We start from the raw sequence: 21,716 nt of genomic DNA on the forward strand, positions 1-21,716 counted from the left end.
TACATTTGTGATTGACAATTTGGAGATGACCTTTGTTGCTCACTGCAATTCTGCAACCACTTGTAGCAACTAATATGCCAGCATGTTATTAGTGAGTATGAACTGGTACAAATTTTTCTATGATGATGGGTTGTTTTTGCCATACTTAAACAGAACATTATTCTTTTTTTCAAAATACCACAATATCTACTCTGGCACACCAAGAATAAGTATACCATACTGTACTTTTCCATACATAGACATCTCGTAATCTATAATCTTCATTTCCGTATTGACGAATTACACAATTGAAAATAGAAAAGAATTTCCACCAATCAATACTTGTTTTTTTATTGCTTATATTAAGCTACAGGACCGGTTTCGACCCCATATACAAGGTCATCTTCAGCTGAACCATGAATACATATTTATATGATGAAGCTAGACATCTATTTGCCATAAGGAGCTCGTTTTGCTTTGCTAGTTGCTTTACGTCGCACCGACACAGATAGGTCTTATGGCGACGATGGGATAGGAAAGGCCTAGGAATGGGAAGGAAGCGGCCATGGCCTTAATTAAAGTACAGCCCCAGCATTTGCCTGGTGTGAAAATGGGAAACCACGGAAAACCATCTTCAGGGCTGCCGACAGTGGGGTTTGAACCCACTATCTCCTGATTACTGGATACTGGCCGCACTTAGGAGCTCATTTTGTAGCACCATGTTTTAATACAATACTTTATACTTTTTGACCTCTTGAATGTGAGTGGTAAGGTGATATTTAAATCAGAATATTTTTAACATTTTATTAAATAATTTTAGACTTTTTAGCACATAAAAAGTAAGAACTAGTACAGATTTTTCTATGATGATGGGTTGTTTTTGTCATACTTAAACAAAACATTGTCCTCTTTTTCAAAATACCACAATATCTACTCTGGCAAACCAAAGATAAGTATATGTTGGAATGCTATGATTTTCTCATAAAAATAAATAATATCATATATATATATATTGTGTTAGTTGTAAGAAATCTACATTAAGATAATGTGTTGGTAACTCAGGTGTATTATTCCTTGAAGAAATTGAGTTGATTTGTCTACCATGTATTTTTATTTTTTGAACTGCTAGCTGTGTGTGATTTGTAGTTGTGGGCAACAGTTCACAATAAAAAGATGTGTGTGATGAAGCTGTCGTAAAATTTGTTTGTCTGAACTGGTGTTATGAGCTAAAAATGAAGAGATATCAACAGGTTATGGGGCCAGAGCGCCAGAGTGCTGCAGTACATTCCGGACAATATAAGATGAAATGGAGTAACGAGAATGAATGGACGAAGCGAGTTGTGACAGTATTAACAGAAAAAATGGCGACTCATGGACTGGGGAAGAAACACTGAACTGGAATGTGGCTAAGCTTACAGTGAAGAACTATTTTTCATGGGCATTAAAGGTGAAACAAGAACTATTGTTGAAAGATGTGTGGGAATCAGTTATAGGGTATGAGGATATGCCAGGTTGTCAATTGCCTCAGACAGAAACAAGACGATGAGCGTGAAACAATGTGATCGCGTTTTCGGTTATTTTCAAATATGTGGGAGAAAATTTTGAAAGTGACATTGCAGATATTGAATCAGTGGGGAGAAACTGGACGAGTTGTACAATGACAGAGGGCTAGTGAATGGTGCTATGACCTTGAAACAGTTAACTCATTTTGTGAAGCCCAAGGACATGAATGTACAAAAATACTTTGCAAAAATAAATCAACTGTGGAGGAGAATGAGTAAAGCCAGATCCGAGTTCACAGATCAAAAAGTTGCAGGAATGATCATTGGAAATCTAACAGAGGAATGTGCAGGTTGTATACTTTCCTTGGAAGCTGATTTGGCGAAAATGACAATCTCGAAGGTTAAGGAGAGATTACTCACTGAGGAAAGCAGAAAGAAACTTCAGAAAAATGGAGGAAAGGCTTATGAGACTGGAAAACATGAGGAGGATGAAGCTCAAGCCAGAGCTGTGCAACAGAAATAATATATCACGAAAGAAGACGTGGGACGATAAGTGAAATGGCGTGTGGCCCCGGGAGTATCCGAGGACATGTTTGGCTCGCCAGGTGCTGGTCTTTTGATTTGATGTCCGTAGGCGAATCTGCGCATCATACGTGGGACAATGAAAACAGTATAGTTGCTTCATTTGTGGTAAACAGGGACATGTATTTCAATATTGTCACAGTACGTCGTGGTAAGTTGGGACATTATTCTAAAGTAAGTCAGACAATAAAGAGTGATGAATCATCACAGGAGAGTAAATCATTGAATGCAAGCGGAAAAGTGGTAAGCTCGGAAATTATACATGTAGTAAATAAAGCAATGAGCATGAAAGTTTCTGTAGGAACTAAGAAAATTAGAGATTGTCTGTTCGATTCATGTGTGTCCCATCATATGTGTCCAACAGAGATGGTTATAGACATGTCAACAAATGTGACTGGGAATGTAGAAATAGGAGATAACAGTAAGCTGGATATTAGAGGCATGGGTAAGGTGAAAGTAAAAATATCAACAGGATAGACAATTACATTTACAGATGTGTTGTATGGGCTAAACTTGGGTGCAAATTTAATATCCGTTGGTAAGTTAACCAGCAGGTGAGAAAGCAGTGGTTGTAGATAAGAACGGGGATGAAACTTTGTTTATTGCAAACAGGAGGAATGATGTATATGTAGTACATATAGAGGGAAGATTGATATTGTAGCTGTGAGAGATTGTGACCAAATGATAGATCAAGAATGTAATAATAATGTAGCATTTAAATGTGTTGGGCAGGTTAAGTTGTGGCATGAGAGATATGGACATGTACATTCTGAAGCTTTGCTTAAACTGAATATGTTAGAATTGAAAAGAAGTAATAATATTAATACCTGTTCTGTATGCATTCAGAGGAAACTAAGTAACAAGGGAGTACCTAAGACTTGTGAGCGTAAGGGAGAAAAACCACTTGATGTTGTGCAGACTGATGTAGTTGGAAAAATTAGTCCACCATCACTTGGGAAAGCAAAATATGTTGTAACTATGATTGATGAATACTCCAGATATAATGTGGCTGTGTGTGTGTGTGAAAAATAAGGATGAAGTGTAGGAGGTGTTTCATAGGTGTCAGGCAAAAGTAGAAGGGTTACATGGTGTAGGAATTAATGTAGTACAATCTGACAATGGTACAGAGTACACATGTAGCGGGTTTCAGGCACAATTGCGAAAATGGGGTATTACTCATAGGAGGTCTGTACCGTACACTCCACAACAAAATGGATTAGCAGAGAGGCAGAATAGAATGATGTTTGATACTGATAGATGTCTATTGATCCAGTTTGGGTTACCAAAGGAATTTTGGGGAGAAGCGGTAATGTCTGTAGTCTATTTAAGAAACAGGTGACCATCCTCAGCAATAAATTTTCAAATACCATATGAACTGTGGTTCAATAGGAAGTTGGATGAGGAAGAAATAGGGAGATTGAAAGTATTTGGATGTCAGGCATGGGCTGTGAGAGTAGACAGCAGGAAGTTAGATCACAGAGCAGAGTCACGCGTTATGATAGGGTATGAGGCAGGTACTAAAGATGGATACAGATTATGAAGTCTTGTAAGAAAAACAGTAATAGTGAGGAGAAGTGTGGTATTTGAGGAGCAGATATTTCCCTTTAAAGTGAAAATATAAATGTACCAAAGGTGAAACATACTTTGACATATTGTGCCTTGAAGATCCAGAGATAAAATTAGGGACTGAATTAGACACAGGGGAGGATGGAGAGGAAACATTGGCTGTTGAGTCAACGACAGGAGAGGAACAACTAGAGGTTGAGTCTATAGCAATACAAGAGCCAGGGAATAAACTGAGAAGGTCAATAAGACAGAGGAAAGGAAAGACTTGTGCAGATTGTAAGGCAGTGATGAAAGTTAGACATGGGAGTGTAGTGGAACCTAGAACAGTTGAGGAGGCTATGTCAAGCCAAGAATCTGATAACTGGATGGAAGCCATGAAAGTGGAGATCAATGGGATGAGAAAGAAGGATATTTGGGAAATTGTAAAAAGACCAGATAATATCAAGGTAATTAGTTCTAAGTGGGTGTTATCATTGAAATATGACAGTGAGGATAACATTCAGAAATATAAGGCCAGATTGGTTGCCCAAGGTTTTGAGAGACAGATGAACCTTAGTTATGATGAAACATTTAGTCCTGTTATAAAGAAGAAAACAATGAGACTGTTGACAGGCACTGAAGTACGTAAAGATTGGACTGTAGAACATCTAGATGTAACTAGTGCTTACTTAAATAGTGAAATCAGTTGTACTGTATACATGGAACAACCAGAATTGTTCGTAGAAAAGAATGTCCAAAACTATGTATGTAAATTGAAGAAAAGTATCTATGGACTACCAAATTCGAGTAAAGACTGGAATGCTTGCGTTGATGCTATAATAAGAAGGCTAGATTTTAAGAGATGTGTCAATGAACCATGTGTGTATATAAAGGAGAGTTGTATCATTGGTTTGTAAGTTGACAAAATAATTGTAATAGGTAACAAAGAGGTTGTTAAGATGGTAAAAATAAGGTTGGCAGAGTTAGAGATTAAAGATCTAGGGAAAGTGACAAACTTACCATCAATAAAAGTAGAACAGACGAAAGAAGGGGTTATGTTGAGTCAAAGTCTGTACATAGACAAATTACTTGCTGATTTTCCCATGAGTGACTGTAAACCGAGTAAGACTATTTACCAAGTGGGTATACAGCAGCTGAAAACAATGAGCAGGAATTTGATTGTACCATCTATCGCAGTGCAGTAGGAAGTTTGCCATATTTGTCACGTAATACTAGACCTGACATGGCATTTGCGATAAGTAAAGTTAGCCAAAATTTTCAAAAACCTAAGATTAGAGATTGGAAAGAGGTGAAGCATATCATGATATATCTATGTGGTACTAGAGAGTCCGTACAAGTATTCTGTGATGCGGATTGGGGAAGAGATACTGAGTCAAGAAGATCAGTGAGTAGGTATGTAACCACAGTGGCAGCGGGAGCAGTGTCTTGGTATAGTAAGAAACAGAGTTGTATCGCTAGATCTACCATGGATGCTGAATACATGGCAATGGCAGAGGTATCTCGAGAAGTAACTTGGATGAAAGATTTGCTTAAGAGAGCTAGGGCTGGAAAGGTTTATGGATACACCTTGTAAAGTTTTTGCTGACAATGCAGCAGCAATTAAATTAAGCAAAAACAACAATGTGAGTGAAAGGTCAAAACATATTAACATCATGTATATAGAGAACTAGTAGAAAAAGGGTTCATTGAGTTTGTATATGTAGCATCAGAGAGAAATGCTGCAGACTTGCTCACAAAGAATTTATTAAGCAACAAGCTTAAGAGTTTCTGTGGGCTTATAGGATTGCAATGAAGGGATAACTGATTGAAGTGTAGTCCTTTTATTTTTGAGAAAAAGGGGGAGTGTTAGAATGCTGTGATTTTCTCATAAAAATAAATAATATCACACACACACACACACACACACACACACACACACACATATATATTGAGTTAGTTGTAAGAAATCTACATTAAGGTTATGTGTTGGTAACTCAGATGTATTATTCCTTGAAGAAAGTAGGTCGATTTGTCTACCTTGCTTTTTATTCTTTGAACTGCTAGCTGTGTGTGATTTGTAGTTGTGGGCAACAGTTCACAATAAAAAGATGTGTGTGATGAAGCTGGTGTTTTTGTCATAAAATTTGTTTGTCTGACCTGGTGTTATGAGCAATAAATGAAGAGATATCAACAGTATACCATACTGTACTTTTCCATACATAGGTATCAATTTGCCATAAGGAGCTTGTTTGGCAGCACCATTTATTTTTCACATTTTTAGCACATAAAAATCTGCTTCCCATCTATAACTGTTTGCCAGCAGTGGAATCCTTTGCGTGCATACTTTGTGCCATATAACACAGTGTTGGAGTTGTTTCAATTTATTTAAAGAGACGAAACTATGTTGCCATAGCATTTCTCAGAAAAAATTTATTAGCCAGTAATTAGCGTCGTAAATAGAGAGGCATTTCTTTTGCTTCAATTCATAAGGCAGCAGTCGGTGTGATGACATGACTCCTAAAGGCAATACTGTAGCACGTCTAGCTTGCGAAGGACTTACTGAGGTGCATTTCCATAGAATATACTATCATAATCCTGGTCGGATCATACACAGAAGTACTGCAGAATCCACTACTCACCACGTATGACTTACAACACGTAGAATGTTGAGAAACTGATTTTTGTAGTTACATGTTGAAGGTGTGTACACCATGTTAATTTACTGTTGAGGTGTAAGCCAATTTCTTTCAATTTCTTTTCTAATTTTTCCAATTTCTTTGAAATCATTTAAGAAAAGGCTAAGAAAACAACAGATAGGGTATTTGCCACCTGGGCGACTGCCCTAAATGCAGATCAATTATGGATTGATTGATTGATTGATTGATTGATTGATTGATTGATTGATTGATTGATTGATTGATTGATTGATTGATTGATTGATTGATTGATTGATTGATTGATTGATTGACTGATTGATTGATTGATTCATTCGTTCATTCATTCATTCATTCATTCATTCATTCATTCATTCATTCATTCATTCATTCATTAGAAACAGCCATAGCCTTTATTAGGATACGGGCCTGGCATTAACCTGAAGGGAAAGAGGGAAAACCACCTCCCAGTTTTTAAGCCATTCTCTTCCAAATGCAAGCTAACTGATACATGACCCAGATTGTGTAGGTAACTTGCTCATTGATGGTGTTTCTCATATTTTTGGTGATAAAAATGAATACAATTGGTCTAGAAAAAAAAGAGTGACTGAATGGGTTGCTATATTTCAAGAAAATAGATCTCAGAGAATTAGAGAATTAATTCCCTTAGAAATAAGAAAGCCCCTGGACCAGATGGTATTCCAGTGGAAGTACTAAAGGTGGCAGCTTAATTATGTCCCCAACTGCTGTTGAGAATGTATAATCATTGTTTGAAAGCGGGAATTTTTAGTTTTTGTTGGAAGATAGCTAGACTGGTTTTGATCAATAAAGGGAAAACCGGGGTTACAGACATGTATGCTGAACACTGCTGGGAAAGGTTTAGAGAAACTGCTACAGCCGAGAATACTCTCAGCAGTTCAATTAGCTGGTGATCTATCTGACCAACAACATGGATTTTGCAGAGGTCACTCAATGCTAGATGCGGTGAAGGAAGTGAGCTCAATGAGCTCAAATGGGTAATCATAATTTTAGAATGCTGACGCTTCTTGTGACCGTAGATGTTAAAAATGCTTTCAACTCGGCAAGATGAAGTGATATTTTGGAAGCTCTACAAGAAATGTTCAAGCTACCAGAATATCTCATGTACATACTGCGAGACTATTTGAAAGATCATACATTGTTATACGACACGGAAGATGGTCAGAGAAGAAAAATGGCTCACAGCTGGTGCAGCGCAAGGCTCAATTCTTGGACCAAACCTTTGGAATATCATGTATGATGGTTTGTTATGGCTGGAGATGCCAGAAGATGTGAAACTTGTGGGTTATGTTGATGATGTGGCTGCCCTGACAGTAATCCATAATCTAGAGCTGGCTCAATTTAAACTGAATCAGTTGATGTGACGGGTTAAAGAATGGATAATAAATCACAGGTTAGAACTCACAGATCACAAAACAGAAATTGTCCTCCTGATGAGGAAAAGGATTAATACTGTTGTACCGATGCAGATCAGGCAGATATTCATCGAAACAACTAGGAGCACAAAATATCTTGGTGTAACGCTTGATACTAAGCTTACATTTTGGGACCACATTCAACGGGTAATGGATAAGGCAGCGAAAACCATGACCACACTGAGTAGATTCATGGGAAATATCAAGGGGCCGAAATCTAGTAAAAGGCGGGCTCTCATGTCGACTGTCAAATCGATACTTCTATACGGTTTGGAAATTTGGGCTGAATCATTAAAAATTGCAAAGTATCAGACAAGAATTGCAACTGTACAATGGAGAGCAGCTTTACGAATTGCATGCACAAGCGACTTATGAAAGATTTTCCACACTCCCTCGAAAAAAAAAAAGAAAAAAAAATTATTTGCTTCTTTCTTTCTTTTTTTTTTCTTTTTTTTTTTTTTGGCTATTTGCTTTACGTCTCACTGACACAGATAGGTCTTATGGCAATGGTAGGAGAGGAAAGGCCTAGGAGTTGGAAGGAAGCGGCCGTGGCCTTAATTAAGGTACAGCCTGGTGTGAAAATGGGAAACCACGGAAAACCATCTTCAGGGCTGCCGACAGTGGGATTCGAACCCTCTATCTCCCGGATGCAAGCTCACAGCCACGCGCCTCTAACCGCATGGCCAACTCACCCGGTATTATTATTATTATTATTATTATTATTATTATTATTATTATTATTATTATTATTATTATTATTATTATTAGCAGCGTAGTAAGGTGACAATAATTTGGACTGTAGACTAACCTCCAACTTTAAAAAAACTTGGTAGATCAACAAGAAAGTACAGTATCAGAATCTGCAATTCTAGTAGTAGCTGCAGTAGCTCCTATTGACTTGTTGGCTTTTGAAAGACAAGAAATTTGGCTCACACAAGGAGAGCTAGGAAGGAGACGGGCAAAGGCTTTGGCTCTTAGTCGCAGAATGCAACGATGGCAAATGAGATGGAAAGACGATTCTGGAAGGAAATGGACGAAAAAACTGATACCTTCTCTGGGCGTATGGGTTGGCCGAAATCATAGTGAAGTGAACCACTATCTCACACAGTTCTTGACAGGTCATGGATACTTTAGGAAATTTCTCCATAGACTAGGGCTAGCAACTAGCCCGGTGTGCATATATTGCGGTGATGTCAATGATGCATTACATACTTTCCTTGTGTGTGTTCATTGGCTGTCACAAAGAAGGTGCTTGGAAGTTATGCAGGAAGAATTGACACCAGAAGGCATTGTGTCAGCCTTTGGTTGTGGTACTATACACAACCATTAACCCGACTCAAGGGAGATAGAGCCACCTTCCCTATTCTCCACTTGAGTAATTCCTGCCTGGTGCATCCACGTTGGGTGGGCATCCTCTACACCAGTAGGCTGGTGTAAAAGGATGGCTAAGTTCAGGTGGGGACCTAGTCCCACGGGGTATAATGTGGAACCCATGCCCAGGGTTACGGGTGAAGACCTTAACGGTGGATCCAGCAGAGAAGGAGACCTTCGGAATGGTGGAAAAGGCGGTAGAGGTAACCCATCCTCACTGGGGTTAATTAGTTGAGGACGTAAGACAGGGTAGACGGGACTCCTTAGTCGTGGTGAAGACAACCTGTCTAGGAGTAGGATGCTTCAGAATCAATGTCCCCAGCCAGTGGATAGGGTTGAGCGTGGGGTTAACGGCCTCACCTTGTAAAAAAAGCATTCTTCAGAAGACTTCTACGAGAAAACCGGACAGAAAACAAAGACGACAAAAGCTTAGGAAAAGGATACGAGTAAGGAAAGCGGATATAAACATGGCGACATGGAATGTAAGAACAATGTTGAAACCAGGAAAAATGCAAGAAATAGTAAATGAAACAAAAAGATTTGGATACGACTTAGTAGCGATTCAGGAAATAAGATGGAAAGGGCAGGGGTGTATTGAAAAGAAAGATTATAACCTCTATTACAGTGGGCCGGAAGAAAGAACAGGACAGTTCTGTACGGGATTTATAGTATATGGGAAATTGAAGAAGAGTGTAATAGGATTTGAACCGATCTCAGATAGAATATGTAAGCTTCAGATTAAGGGGAAGTTTAGGAACATAACTGTTATATCAGCACATGCACCAATTGAAGATGCAGATGAGGAAAGGAAGGAACAATTTTATGATGAGTTAGTACAAACCGTTGAAGAGGGACCCAGATATGACATGATTATTATTTTAGGAGATTTTAATGCCAAAGTGGGAATTAGAATTGCAAGAAGGATGGGTGCAAGTACAGGTGTATGTGGGCGAATGTGTATGCGTGCGTGTGTGTGAGTGGTTGTGAATGAGTGTGTATACAGGGGTCTGAGTGAGAGTATAAATGGCTGGGTGTTCTTACTCTAATATTTTCAGGATAAATCAAGATAATTATTATTCTAAGGGTACAGTGTTTGTAGTGTAAATATGTAAATTTAAAATTGTCTACATAAGTTTGTATGTAAATATTCAGTAGAGTTTATGTACACATGTGGAGATGGAGGCACTTCCGTGTATGTCGGGCTTGCCCTTTCTCCATCTACCACCCCTAAATTGTACATGTACAATTTAAGGAAAATAAATAATAATAATAATAATAATAATAATAGCTGGGAAATATATACTACATGAAGAATCAAATGAGAATGGTTTTTACTTGGGACAGTTTGCAACTATGAGTGGTCTTATAATTAAAAGCACCTGCTTTGATCATAAGAAAATAAATAAAGGAACGTGGAAGATGCCAGGAAGCACAGTGGTAAATCAAACAGATCATGTACTAGTGACGACGAGGCATGCAGCATCCATTATTGACGTAAGGACACGCAGAGGGCCAAACTGTGATTCTGATCATTATTTAGTAAAAGCAATAGTGAGACAAAAATTGGCAACAGGACAGAGGAGACAACCTACGGAAAGAAGGAAATGGAATTTGGAAAAACTACAACAACCAGAAAGAAAACAAGAATTCCAGTCAAAAATGAATAATACTTTACAGACGATTGGACAAGTATCTGGAATAGAGGAAAGGTGGGTAAAAGTTCAAAGGTGCAAACAAAATGCAGAACAAGAAACACTGGGTATAGCTAAAAAGAAAAGAAATATTTGGTTCGATATGGAGTCTGAGGAAGCGATTGGAAAGAAGAATGCAGCAAGAGCAAAAATGTTAAAGAGAGATACAAGGTCAAATAGGGAAAATTATGAGAAATGCAGACGTGAAGCTAATAACTTCTGTAAGAAGAAGAAAAGAGAGATGATTAACAAGAAACTAGAGAGTATAGAGACACAAAGGTTACAGAAGAGGACAAAGGAATTCTATAATGAAATTAATTATTTCAGGAAGGGGTATAAGCCAAGATTGAATGGCTGTAAGAATAAAGAAGGTAAGCTATTACAGAATGAAGAGGAAATAAGTGAAAGATGGACGAATACTTCCAAGAGCTCCTTAACAAGGAAAGAGAGGATGTGGAAGAAAGTGAAAGGCATATGGAGCAGAGTGGGCCAGAACAATGGATAAATGCCCCCACATTGAAAGATGTAGAAAATGCTATTGCAAAATTAAATAACCATAAAGCAGCAGGAGAAGACGGAATAACAAGTGAACTGATTAAAAACAGCAGCAAAGAAATGCTACGAGAGATACATGAACTGATTATTAAGATTTTGGAGGAAGAACGGATACCTGATGAGTGGAATACAGGAATAATTTTCCCAATATATAAGAAGGGAAATAAATACGAATGCACTAATTATAGGGGAATTACATTACTGAATATAATCTATAAAGTATTTTCAAATATCCTATTACAATATCTGACTCCATATGCTGAAGAAAGATTGGATGAAGTACAGTGTGGCTTCAGGCGAAATAGGAGCACAGTAGATCAAATATTTGTGGTACGTCAAATGATGGAAAATTGCTATGAGCATAATATACATCTACATATGTTGTTTGTAGATTTTAGACAAGCATTTGACAGTATATACAAGGATAAGCTATATGAATATATGGAGACAATAGGAATACCACAGAAACTGATTAGGATGTTCAGAATCACTTTAGGAGTAGTAAGGGCAAAGGTGATGGTGGATGGAAGAATTGGAAAAAGTTTGCTCTTAATACAGGAGTCAGACAAGGTGATGCACTCTCAGCTACTTTGTTTAATCTGGCAATTAAACAAGTCCTTGAAAAAATAATGGATACCGGAAATATTGTATATAAATCTAAACCAATTTGTACATATGCAGATGATGTAGTGTTAATGGCCAGGAATGGTAGATATTTGAAGGAAATGTTTCTTGAAATGGAGGAAGCAGGAAAACGGATGGGATTGGAGGTGAATGACCGTAAATCCAAGTATATGCATGTGACTGTTATAGAGGGCAGAAGAAGTCAAGATAATCTGACAATAAATGGGCATAATTTTGAGAATGTACAAAGTTTTGAGTATTTGGGAACCATGTTGACAAACAATAATAGAATAAGTGAGGAGATACATCGTAGAATAATAACTGGAAACAGGGCCTATTATGCAAATCTTACATTATTTAAATCCTGTCTATTGTCTAAACCTACAAAATTCAAAATATATAAGACCCTTATTAGACCTGTAGTGACATATGGCTCAGAAGCCTGGAACCTTTTAGTTGATGACGCAAATAAATTAAGAATATTTGAAAGGAAGATTATATATATGGCCCAATTCAAGACCAGAATGGTTGGAGGATAAGGACGAATGCTGAAATACAGAACATATTAGACCAGGAGGATATAGTTAGATTTATTATGGCACAGAGACTGCGATGGCTTGGCCATGTGGAAAGAATGGAGGAAGATCGAATGCCAAGAAAAGTAGTTAAATCCCGAGTAGATAAAAGACAGCGACAAGGAAGGTCCCGTAATAGATGGAGCGATGAAGTTGAAGCCGACTTGAGGGCAATGAACATCCGCCCATGGAGACTAGCCACTCAGGATCAAAGTAGATGGCGGACTATCGTAGAAGAGGCCAAGGCTCACACAGGGCTGTAGCGCCGGATAAGTAAGTAAGTAAGTAAGTAAGTAAGTAAGTAAGGCATCGTGTCAGTAATGTTGAAAAGTCAAGAGTCTTGGGATCAGGTGGCAGCCTACGTAGAAAATATTCTGCGTCAGAAGAAGAAGGATCTGAATGATTACGACAGACAGTAAAGCAGAAGAAGGAAGAAGAAGAAGCACAAGATGCATTAAGCATGACACTGTCCGGAAGTAATGCAAGAGCGGTTCCGAGGTGGAGACAAATGTCGTGGGAAAAGGGGGTGTGGTTTTTAGTGGGTAAGAATCTCCACACACTTGTTGAGTGCAGATCCTCACAAGAGTCTTATGAAAGATTTTCCTCACTCCCTCGAAAAAGTTATTATTATTATTATTATTATTATTATTATTATTATTATTATTATTATTATTATTATCAGCAGCAGCGTAGTAAGGTGACAATAATTTGGACTGTAGACTATCTTCCAACTTTAAAAAAACTTGGTAGATCAACAAGAAAAAACATTTAGGTCAGATAGCCTCAACTCAATACCCTATGATGTCATAACAGAGTGCCTTGCCGCCTGGTATTCTGAAGCGGGAACTGTGCTGACAATAGCATTAGCAGTACGAACCTGTTGCATTTGTGGTAACTTGATCATACTTGAACAAAATAACCTTACATTACTGTAAACATTTAGTGTGGGTGTTCATTTTAAAACTTTCTGCCTTGAATAAATTTAATGGCTATTATCTTTGTTTTTGGCTCTTATTGCGGAAAAACACACACCAATTTAGGAATGGTACATAAAATTCAGTCAGCAGTGGTTTTTAACTTCTGCCTTGAAAACTAAACCAACATGTTTTTTGCTCAGTAAGAACAAAAAGACCAAAATATGAAGCATTAAATTTGTTCAATGTGGGAACATTTGAAATAAAATTCATGGTATATTAGAAGTAGACAAAATCAACTGATTGCAACTGAAGTACTTTCAATATCAACAACATTATTTTATAACAGCTATTACAGCAATTACATTTTTTTTAAAAATATTCAGCAATTTTTATAAATAAGTGTAAAAAAATTAAAAAGAAATGTTTTCATCATTAACAGTTCTTATTAAACTTTACAATTAGCCACCTCTTCAGGATGTGTCACACTAGGCTAGTTTACAGGCAGCTAGTAACCCGGTTGTTGAAGAAACTCACTGAGTGTGCAATGTTGTGTCTTTTGCATTCTTCTTCACACATGAGGGATTCCACAAACAATCATACTTTCTGAATATGTTTCTATAATTTGTTGTCAGTTCCACTTTAGTGTGTTATCAAACATTTTGTTTCCAAAGAGAACCAAACTACTCTACCTGGGGTGCATGTGTCTATCCCTTAACTGGGAAGTTGAATCCCAACAAAAATACAAGCTACCACTGTTTGATAAATAATGGGGTAGGGTCGTCATTGATAGCCCAGGTAGCTCTTAGTTGGTCTATTGGCAATCACCTAAGTGAGTGGATGAGAAATACCACAGCTGCCTTCAGCTGCCTTCAGCTCGCTGGGAATGTAACACCTTTGTCCCTGAGCAGTTTGATGTATTTTTTATATATTGTATGGTGAGTGGTATTTTAGTTTACAAGCTTCAAGCTTTCTTTCTTTATCACAAACTCATCGCCATAAGACCTATCTGTGTCAGAGTGACATAAAGCAAATTGTTAAACAATTTTTTAAATCACATCTGTGGGGAAAAAGTTAAATTGAAGAAGAAACTTTTTACTGGTCAATGTTTCTTTGTACTTTATTACTGATGTCCTCAAAAACAGCTTTTAATATGAATTATCCTGGGTTCGGGGACTGAGTTAATGATATTATTCTACAGTGAAGAGAGTTACTATAGTGGTGATGCACTAGGTTGCACGAAGTTCTCAAAGCGATGATGACAATGAAACGGAACATGTTATCTCCAATAGGGAGGATGAATCACGGAAGGAAGCATCAGATGCTCTGATTGTAAAACACCAGTCTGTTTTATATGTTCAGTAAAAAGTTTGTCTTCATATAAAGCAGTGATATTTATCTCCCACTTCTTTTCCCACACCTGTGGGGATTTGGCCTTGTTTTATGGCTGAATGCCCTTCATGTCAACCCTGTATGGAGGGATGTAATCAGTATTTTATGTTTCTGTGGTGATTGGTAGTGTGGGGTGTTGTCTGAACACAAGGAGGAGACTGTTGGAACAAACACAAACACCTGGTCCCCAAGCCGGAAGAATTAATCAGACACGATTAAAATCCCCAACCTGGCTGGGAATCGAACGTATTACTTTCAGTTTCCTCATTAAGACCAGTGTGTGCTGGGGTGTATGAAACCTCACCTCACCAGATGTGTAATAACAAAGAAATCACTTCACCCATCAACGGCTATTCAACTAGATACTAGTAAACAGCGGGGACTGTCACCCGGGCGAGTAAAGTGCTAGTGGTGAGTGAGTCAACTTCACTAGCTGTGAGTATACCGCTCAGCAGCGAGCACTAGCAGCCGAGTTTTTGGGTGTCACACTAGGCTACTTACCAGCGAGTGTTCGCTGCTCTAAACACTAGCTTAAGCTAGTAACTGGCAATTGCTCGCTGCTGAACACTAGCTGCTAGTAAACTAGCCTAGTATGACACACACAGCCTTTACCCTTATAATTTATACTAGCTACCTATCTTTCATTTTTAACATTAAGTGGAAAAGAAAACTGAATATAATGAAGTAATATATTTTTAAGCCGGCCCATCAGTCTAGGGGTAACATTCCTGTCTCTCACCCAGAGGCCTCAGGTTCAATTCCCGGCTAGGTCGGGGAATTTTACCTGGACCTGAGGGTTGGTTCGAGGTCCCCTCAGCCTATGTGATTACAACTGAGGAGCTATCTGACGGTGAGATGGCGACTCTGATCTAGAAAGCGAAGAATAATGGTCGAGAGGATATGTCGCACTGACCATGTGTCACCTTGTAATCTTCAGGCCTTCAGGCTGAGCAGCGGTTGCTTGGTAGGCCAATGCCCATCAGTGCTGTAGTGCCATGGTTTCTTGTTTTGTTTAATATATTTCAGAATTCCACTGCATTCCAACAGTGCACCCTAGTTACAGAAATGTATTTCTAACTGCAATACTGGTAACTGATACAAAACATAAATGGTCTTGTCCCAGAATGATTTGCTGAGGATGAGCTGCGTTAATACTGAACAGGCTCAAGAAATAATAATGAAATATTCTAAAACAAAATTGAGATACAAAGTAAAAGAATGGAGTAGGTCTACTGAACAAGGCGTTGAATTATGTAAAACATACTTACTGCAAATGCAAAGGCTTTCCCAACGCCATCTGTTGCTCCCGTTACAACTGAAACAGATGTAATGAAGCAAATGTAATTTGTAACCCTTCAAAACATCTAATACTTAAAAACATGTAATTTTTGATAATGTTCAAGCTACAAATATAAACTGCTAGTAGGCTATGCTGTACAAATCAAACTGGTCAATTATCAGATCATTGGCACAGTTCAATGATTAAATATTAGTAGCCTACCATATTCAGTCCATGGATACCGGTATTGAAAATATTTGGGTCAGTATGTGTTCCCAGCTGTCAAGTGAATTCTGAATGGGCATTCAGACCTGGTGTTTTGATAAAATAAAAAGCTATATCCTCCATCAGCCAATAACGCATAGTTTTCCTTTCAACTCTTGACCATACCCAATGTCCTAAGCAGACATCTCACATAAAATATTGCTTCAAATAGCTAACATGATCATTGGACACTAAGAGATTACTCCACTTTTACTACAGATCCTAGATACACTCTTCATTTTGAAATTGCTCCACTCCTTGGTGACCGAGCAAGTGGCTGAACAGTTTGGGTCACATAGCTATCAGCTTGCATTTGGGAGATAGGGAGTTTGAACCCCACTGTTGGCAGCCCTGAAGATGCTTTCCAGTGGTTTCCCATTTTCACGCCAGACAAATGCTGGAGCTGTACCTTAATTAAGGCCATGGTCCCATTCTTCCCACTCCTATCCATTTCCTCGCTTGTTGTTGCCATAAGACCTGTCTGTGTTGGTGCGACATAAAGCAAACTTTAAAAAGAACTCCTTGGCAAATTCCCCACAAGTACTAGAAAAAATAAACTTCCACATACCAGACAGGTTCACTAAGAATAATCATACACTGTCCACAGATTGGCATAGAACTAACTATGTATTCCAAGGGCCAATTGAAAGAATGTCAAGATTGCTAAACAAAGTGGAGATTGATGTACTGAATTACTCATTGTCAAAATTCAGAAATCACTTCCACAGTTTCCAGAAGTGATTATTACTTTCCTGTACTTACTTTTACTATAACGTATGTATATGTTGTACATTTTTCCTTCTTATACTGCACTGACTCTTTACTTTCTTTTTAGTTTGTGTTTTTCCTCTTGTGCAGTAAAATGGTATTACTGTTAATTACTATTGTGGGCCATCAGCTTATTATTATTATTATTATTATTATTATTATTATTATTATTATTATTATTATTATTATTATTATTATTATTATTATTACGAAGATGCTTAGAAGTTATGCACGGAGAATTGACGCCAGAAGGGATCGTGTCAGTAATGCTACGAAGTCGAGAATCTTGGGACCAGGTGGCAGTCTACGTAGAAAATATTCTGCGTCAGAAGAAGAAGGACCTGGACGATTACGACAGATAGTAAAGCAGAAGAAGGAAGATGAAGCACAAGATGCATTAAGCACGACATCCGCCCTGAAGTAATGCGAGAGCGGTTTCCGGGGCGGAGATAAACGTCGTGGGAAAAGGGAGTGTGGTTTTTAGTGGGTAAGAATCTCCACACACTTGTTGAGTGCGGACCCTCACAAGTGTCTTATGAAAGATTTCCACACTCCCTCGCAAAAAAAATTATTATTATTATTATTATTATTATTATTATTATTATTATTATTATTATTATTATTATTTCTAGAGGGCGGCGTACAATGGAGATGGTCGCGAGATTGGGATTAATGGTTATCAACGTTGGTAATGTGACAACCTTTCGGCGACCAGGGTGTCAGGGAACCATACCAGATGTAACCTTTGCTTCTGAAGACATTGCGTCTAGGATAACTGCGGGGACTGGGTGTATATGTCCGTCCCAACACTCTCCTCATCATCTTCAGACAACATACTACACTACCAACCACCACAGTAACACGCAATAGTGCTTACATCCCTCCATAGAGGGTTGGCGTCAGGAAGGGCATCCGGCCGTAAAACAGGGCCAAATCCACATGTGCGACACAGTTCGCACCCGCGACCCCACAGGTGTGGGAAAAGCGGCAGGAAAAGAAGAAAGAAGATTATTATTATTATTATTATTATTATTATTATTATTATTATTATTATTATTATTATTATTATTATTATTATTATTATTATTATTATTATTATTATTATTATTATTATAGATAGATATTTTTCATGGAAGCAACATATTAATAAGTTGTGTGAAAGACTGAGGCTAAGCTTGTTCAAAATGCAAATGGTTAAGTATATAATACCTCATGATAGCTTAAAAATGGTTTATCATTCACTTGTTGAGTCACTTATATCATATGGTGTAAGTGTATGGGGATCAGCTTCTGTTACAGACATAAACATGGTACAAATGTTACAAAATCGTATTGTCAAAGCATTCTTTTGGTATGAAAATACAGGAATATTTAGCTTAAGTGAGGATATGTTAACAGGGATGTACCAGAAGGAGAGGTTCTTGAGAGTTAAACAACTTTATATGTACAACATAATTAAAGAAAATTACTGGAAGCCTCAATATAGAATTGTAAATGAACATACACATGGAACAAGACTGAGGCATATAAGTTCTTTTCAGGTCACGAGGTACTACAACAAATATGGATCCAGAACACTGCAAGTTGTAGTTCCTAAATTTTTGAACAAGTTACCCTCAGAATTGACACACTTGAAAACCAAATATCAACTACAAAAACATGTGAAACTATGGATCATAGATAATAAAATTACAGTTTAAATATTTGTTTATGAATGGAAAATGTACCAAAGACTTATCTATTTTGAGTGATACTTTCAGGGATTAAGAAAAACTCACACCACAGGACAAAATTGCAATACTAATGTAAATAGACATACTTTATTAATGTTGTAAACAGTAAGGATTGCAACAATGTATACAAATGTGAAACAACTACACCGGCAGATAAGCACATCAAGTGCTTTGCAGGTGTAAATAATTGCAAAGATAATGTATAATATCCTACTGCATATTTGCAAATGTATTTTAGATAAGTTATAAATAAATAAATAAATAAATAAATAAATAAATAAATAAATAAATAAATAAATAAATAAATAAATAAAATTATTATTATTATTATTATTATTATTATTATTATTATTATTATTATTATTATTATTATTATTATTATTATTATTATTATTATTATGTAACCTTCGATGACCTAGTAGGTGAAACAGTTTAACCTCAGCTAAGTGAAGGAAAATGACAAATATAATTCAGTTTGAGAGAAGAAAAGTAAAAATAAATAAATATATAAATAAAGAACTTTACAGACAGATCAAATGAGAAATTTCTGAAGTTCAAGAAATTACTTTTGATCCAGAAATACCTGAACAAACTAAGGGTGTGACACTGCAAAACATGACAAACTTTAGCCAGTTTACTGGTTCATACAAGATATGAATGTTTTTACAATAAGGATCTCAATAAATATAGAAATAATACCTAGTTTACTGCATCCAAGAAGGACACTCACAGACAAAATAAAAAAATATTTTTTCTCAGTAATTGTTGAGCTCATTCAAAGTAAGCTAATAAAATATGAGCCTTTATCACTAACATGAGTCAGCATCCATGATTTCTAAGGAGGCGTGTGTGGTTCGAGGCGCTCCCAGTGCCTCATTTTTACTTTGTGTCTTCTCCCTTTTTCTGTTTCTTTCATCTTTCTCTTTTTATTTGTCCATACGGACTAGAAAATGCGCAGTTATTATAACCTATATCATAAACCGTTACTGTTTTTTCGTATGGCTTTTAGTGCCAGGAGTGTCCGAGGACAAGTTCGGCTCGCCAGATGCAGGTCTTTTGATTTGACGCCCGTCGCGATGAGGATGAAATGATGATGAAGACGACACATACACCCAGCCCCCGTGCCAGCGAAATTAAGCAATTATGGTTAAAATTCCCAGCCCTGCCGGGAATCGAACCCGGGACCCCTGTGACCAAAGGCCAGCACGCTAACCATTTAGCCATGGAGCCGGACATTGTCCAAAATGCGTACGTATAAAACGTTGGGGAAAATTTACAAGTGAATCTACAGCCTAGTATGATAGTAAACATGTTCGTTATGACATATAATTAATGTTACCGGTACGTTATCGCGCCTTCAACACGTGATGCCCTCGAAGAAGTGACGGACGCTGACTACCTACTCAAGACCCCCTCGCGTACACTGCCGAGATCTATAACGACTGCTGAATTTAATGAGACATTTTCTTATTAAATAAGGGCCAATGGTATAAACTCGTGGGCAAGTTTCTGTTTGCTTTTGGTGTAGAACAACCTCTCAAAGTTTGACCCCATCGTTGTGGTCTCCATTTGTGAGTACCGGTCATACCTTGTTCGACTCCCTCATACAATCTTGCATTCATGGTAGTCAAGAAATGGACCCAAGCAAACTGGGTGGGTTGCTACTAGACCATGACAGTGGTTACTAGTCCACGGACTGATAGCTCAGACAATAAGCAGACTCAGCGGCAGATTCAAAATGTGGGACAAAAAATATGAAATTTTGGAATTTCGAAAAAAAAAGTTCCTTTAGAAAACACTACAACAATAGAAACCAGACAGAAAAGAAATGTGTACGATAAGAATGTAATAATGTATTTACACATTTTTGAGATAATCTATCTATATACGGTACATGATGATGATGATGATGATGATGATGCTTGTTTTTAAAAGGGCCTAACATCTAGGTCATCGGCCCCTATCTATATATAAAATAACATGTCCTGACTGACTGACCGACTGACTGATTCATCATCGCCGAGCCAAAACTACTGGACATAAAGAAATGAAATGTTGTGGATACATTCATATTACAGTGTAGGTGCTCACTAAGAAAGGCTTTTTCGATATTCCGTCGCTAAGGGGGTGAAAAGGGTGCTGAATTGTTAAAATGAGTATATCTCATAAACTTAACATGTTACAGGTGAAAAAATTGGTATTTGGAATCTCCTTTAAAAATAAAGAAAGAAGCACTTTTTTTTTTTTTTGCGGAAAATCCACTTAAAGGGGGTTAAAAGAAGTGAAAATCGGGTGTTTTAAAATGAGAATATCTCAAAAACGTAACATGTTGCAGACGTAAAAATTTGTATTTGGAATCTCCTTTCAAAATAAAGAAACAAGTACTTTTCGGTTTTCGGAAAATTCACTTAAAGGGGGAGGGGGGATGAGAAGGACCGAAAATGGGGTTGAATCCTTTGAAACGTGAAAATTGGTATTTGGAATCTCCTTTCAAAATAAAGAAACACTTACCTTTTGTTTTTGGAAAGTGCACTGTTTTCTCAAAAATTAACAGACTGGAAGGGTGTTTCAAGGAGATGAAAGTTTATTAAAACTTGTGTTCCGGTGGTCACAGCTGGACCGTCGCTCTAAAGCTCTGCATTCTGACCGACCAGTCGAGCAGCATAAGGTTCGGCTTACTGGTGGACACTGCTCTACTGTGGCTCGACACCTCTGCATTCGGAGGACAGAAAGGGGCTCGCCCCCACCATCGGCTGTCCTGAGAATGGTTTTCCATTCTCCTGCACTAAGGCCACGGCTGCCAATCCCTTCACCTTCAACCGCTGCAAACCTCC

At 37.7% G+C, this 21,716-nt stretch overlaps 1 protein-coding gene across 1 annotated transcript in view; it reads right to left on the reverse strand.

The window, feature by feature from the left end:
• The window catches only part of spidey (hydroxysteroid 17-beta dehydrogenase 12 spidey), a 98,287-nt gene that overhangs the window by 42,704 nt on the left and 33,867 nt on the right, over positions 1–21,716 (reverse strand). The window contains exon 2 of the mRNA XM_067141118.2: positions 16,107–16,153. Coding sequence (XP_066997219.1) covers positions 16,107–16,153 — 47 coding nt within the window. The remainder of the gene's footprint in view (positions 1–16,106; positions 16,154–21,716) is intronic.

The sequence above is a fragment of the Anabrus simplex genome, chromosome 2 (assembly GCF_040414725.1).
Source record: "Anabrus simplex isolate iqAnaSimp1 chromosome 2, ASM4041472v1, whole genome shotgun sequence".
NCBI lineage: Eukaryota > Metazoa > Arthropoda > Insecta > Orthoptera > Tettigoniidae > Anabrus > Anabrus simplex.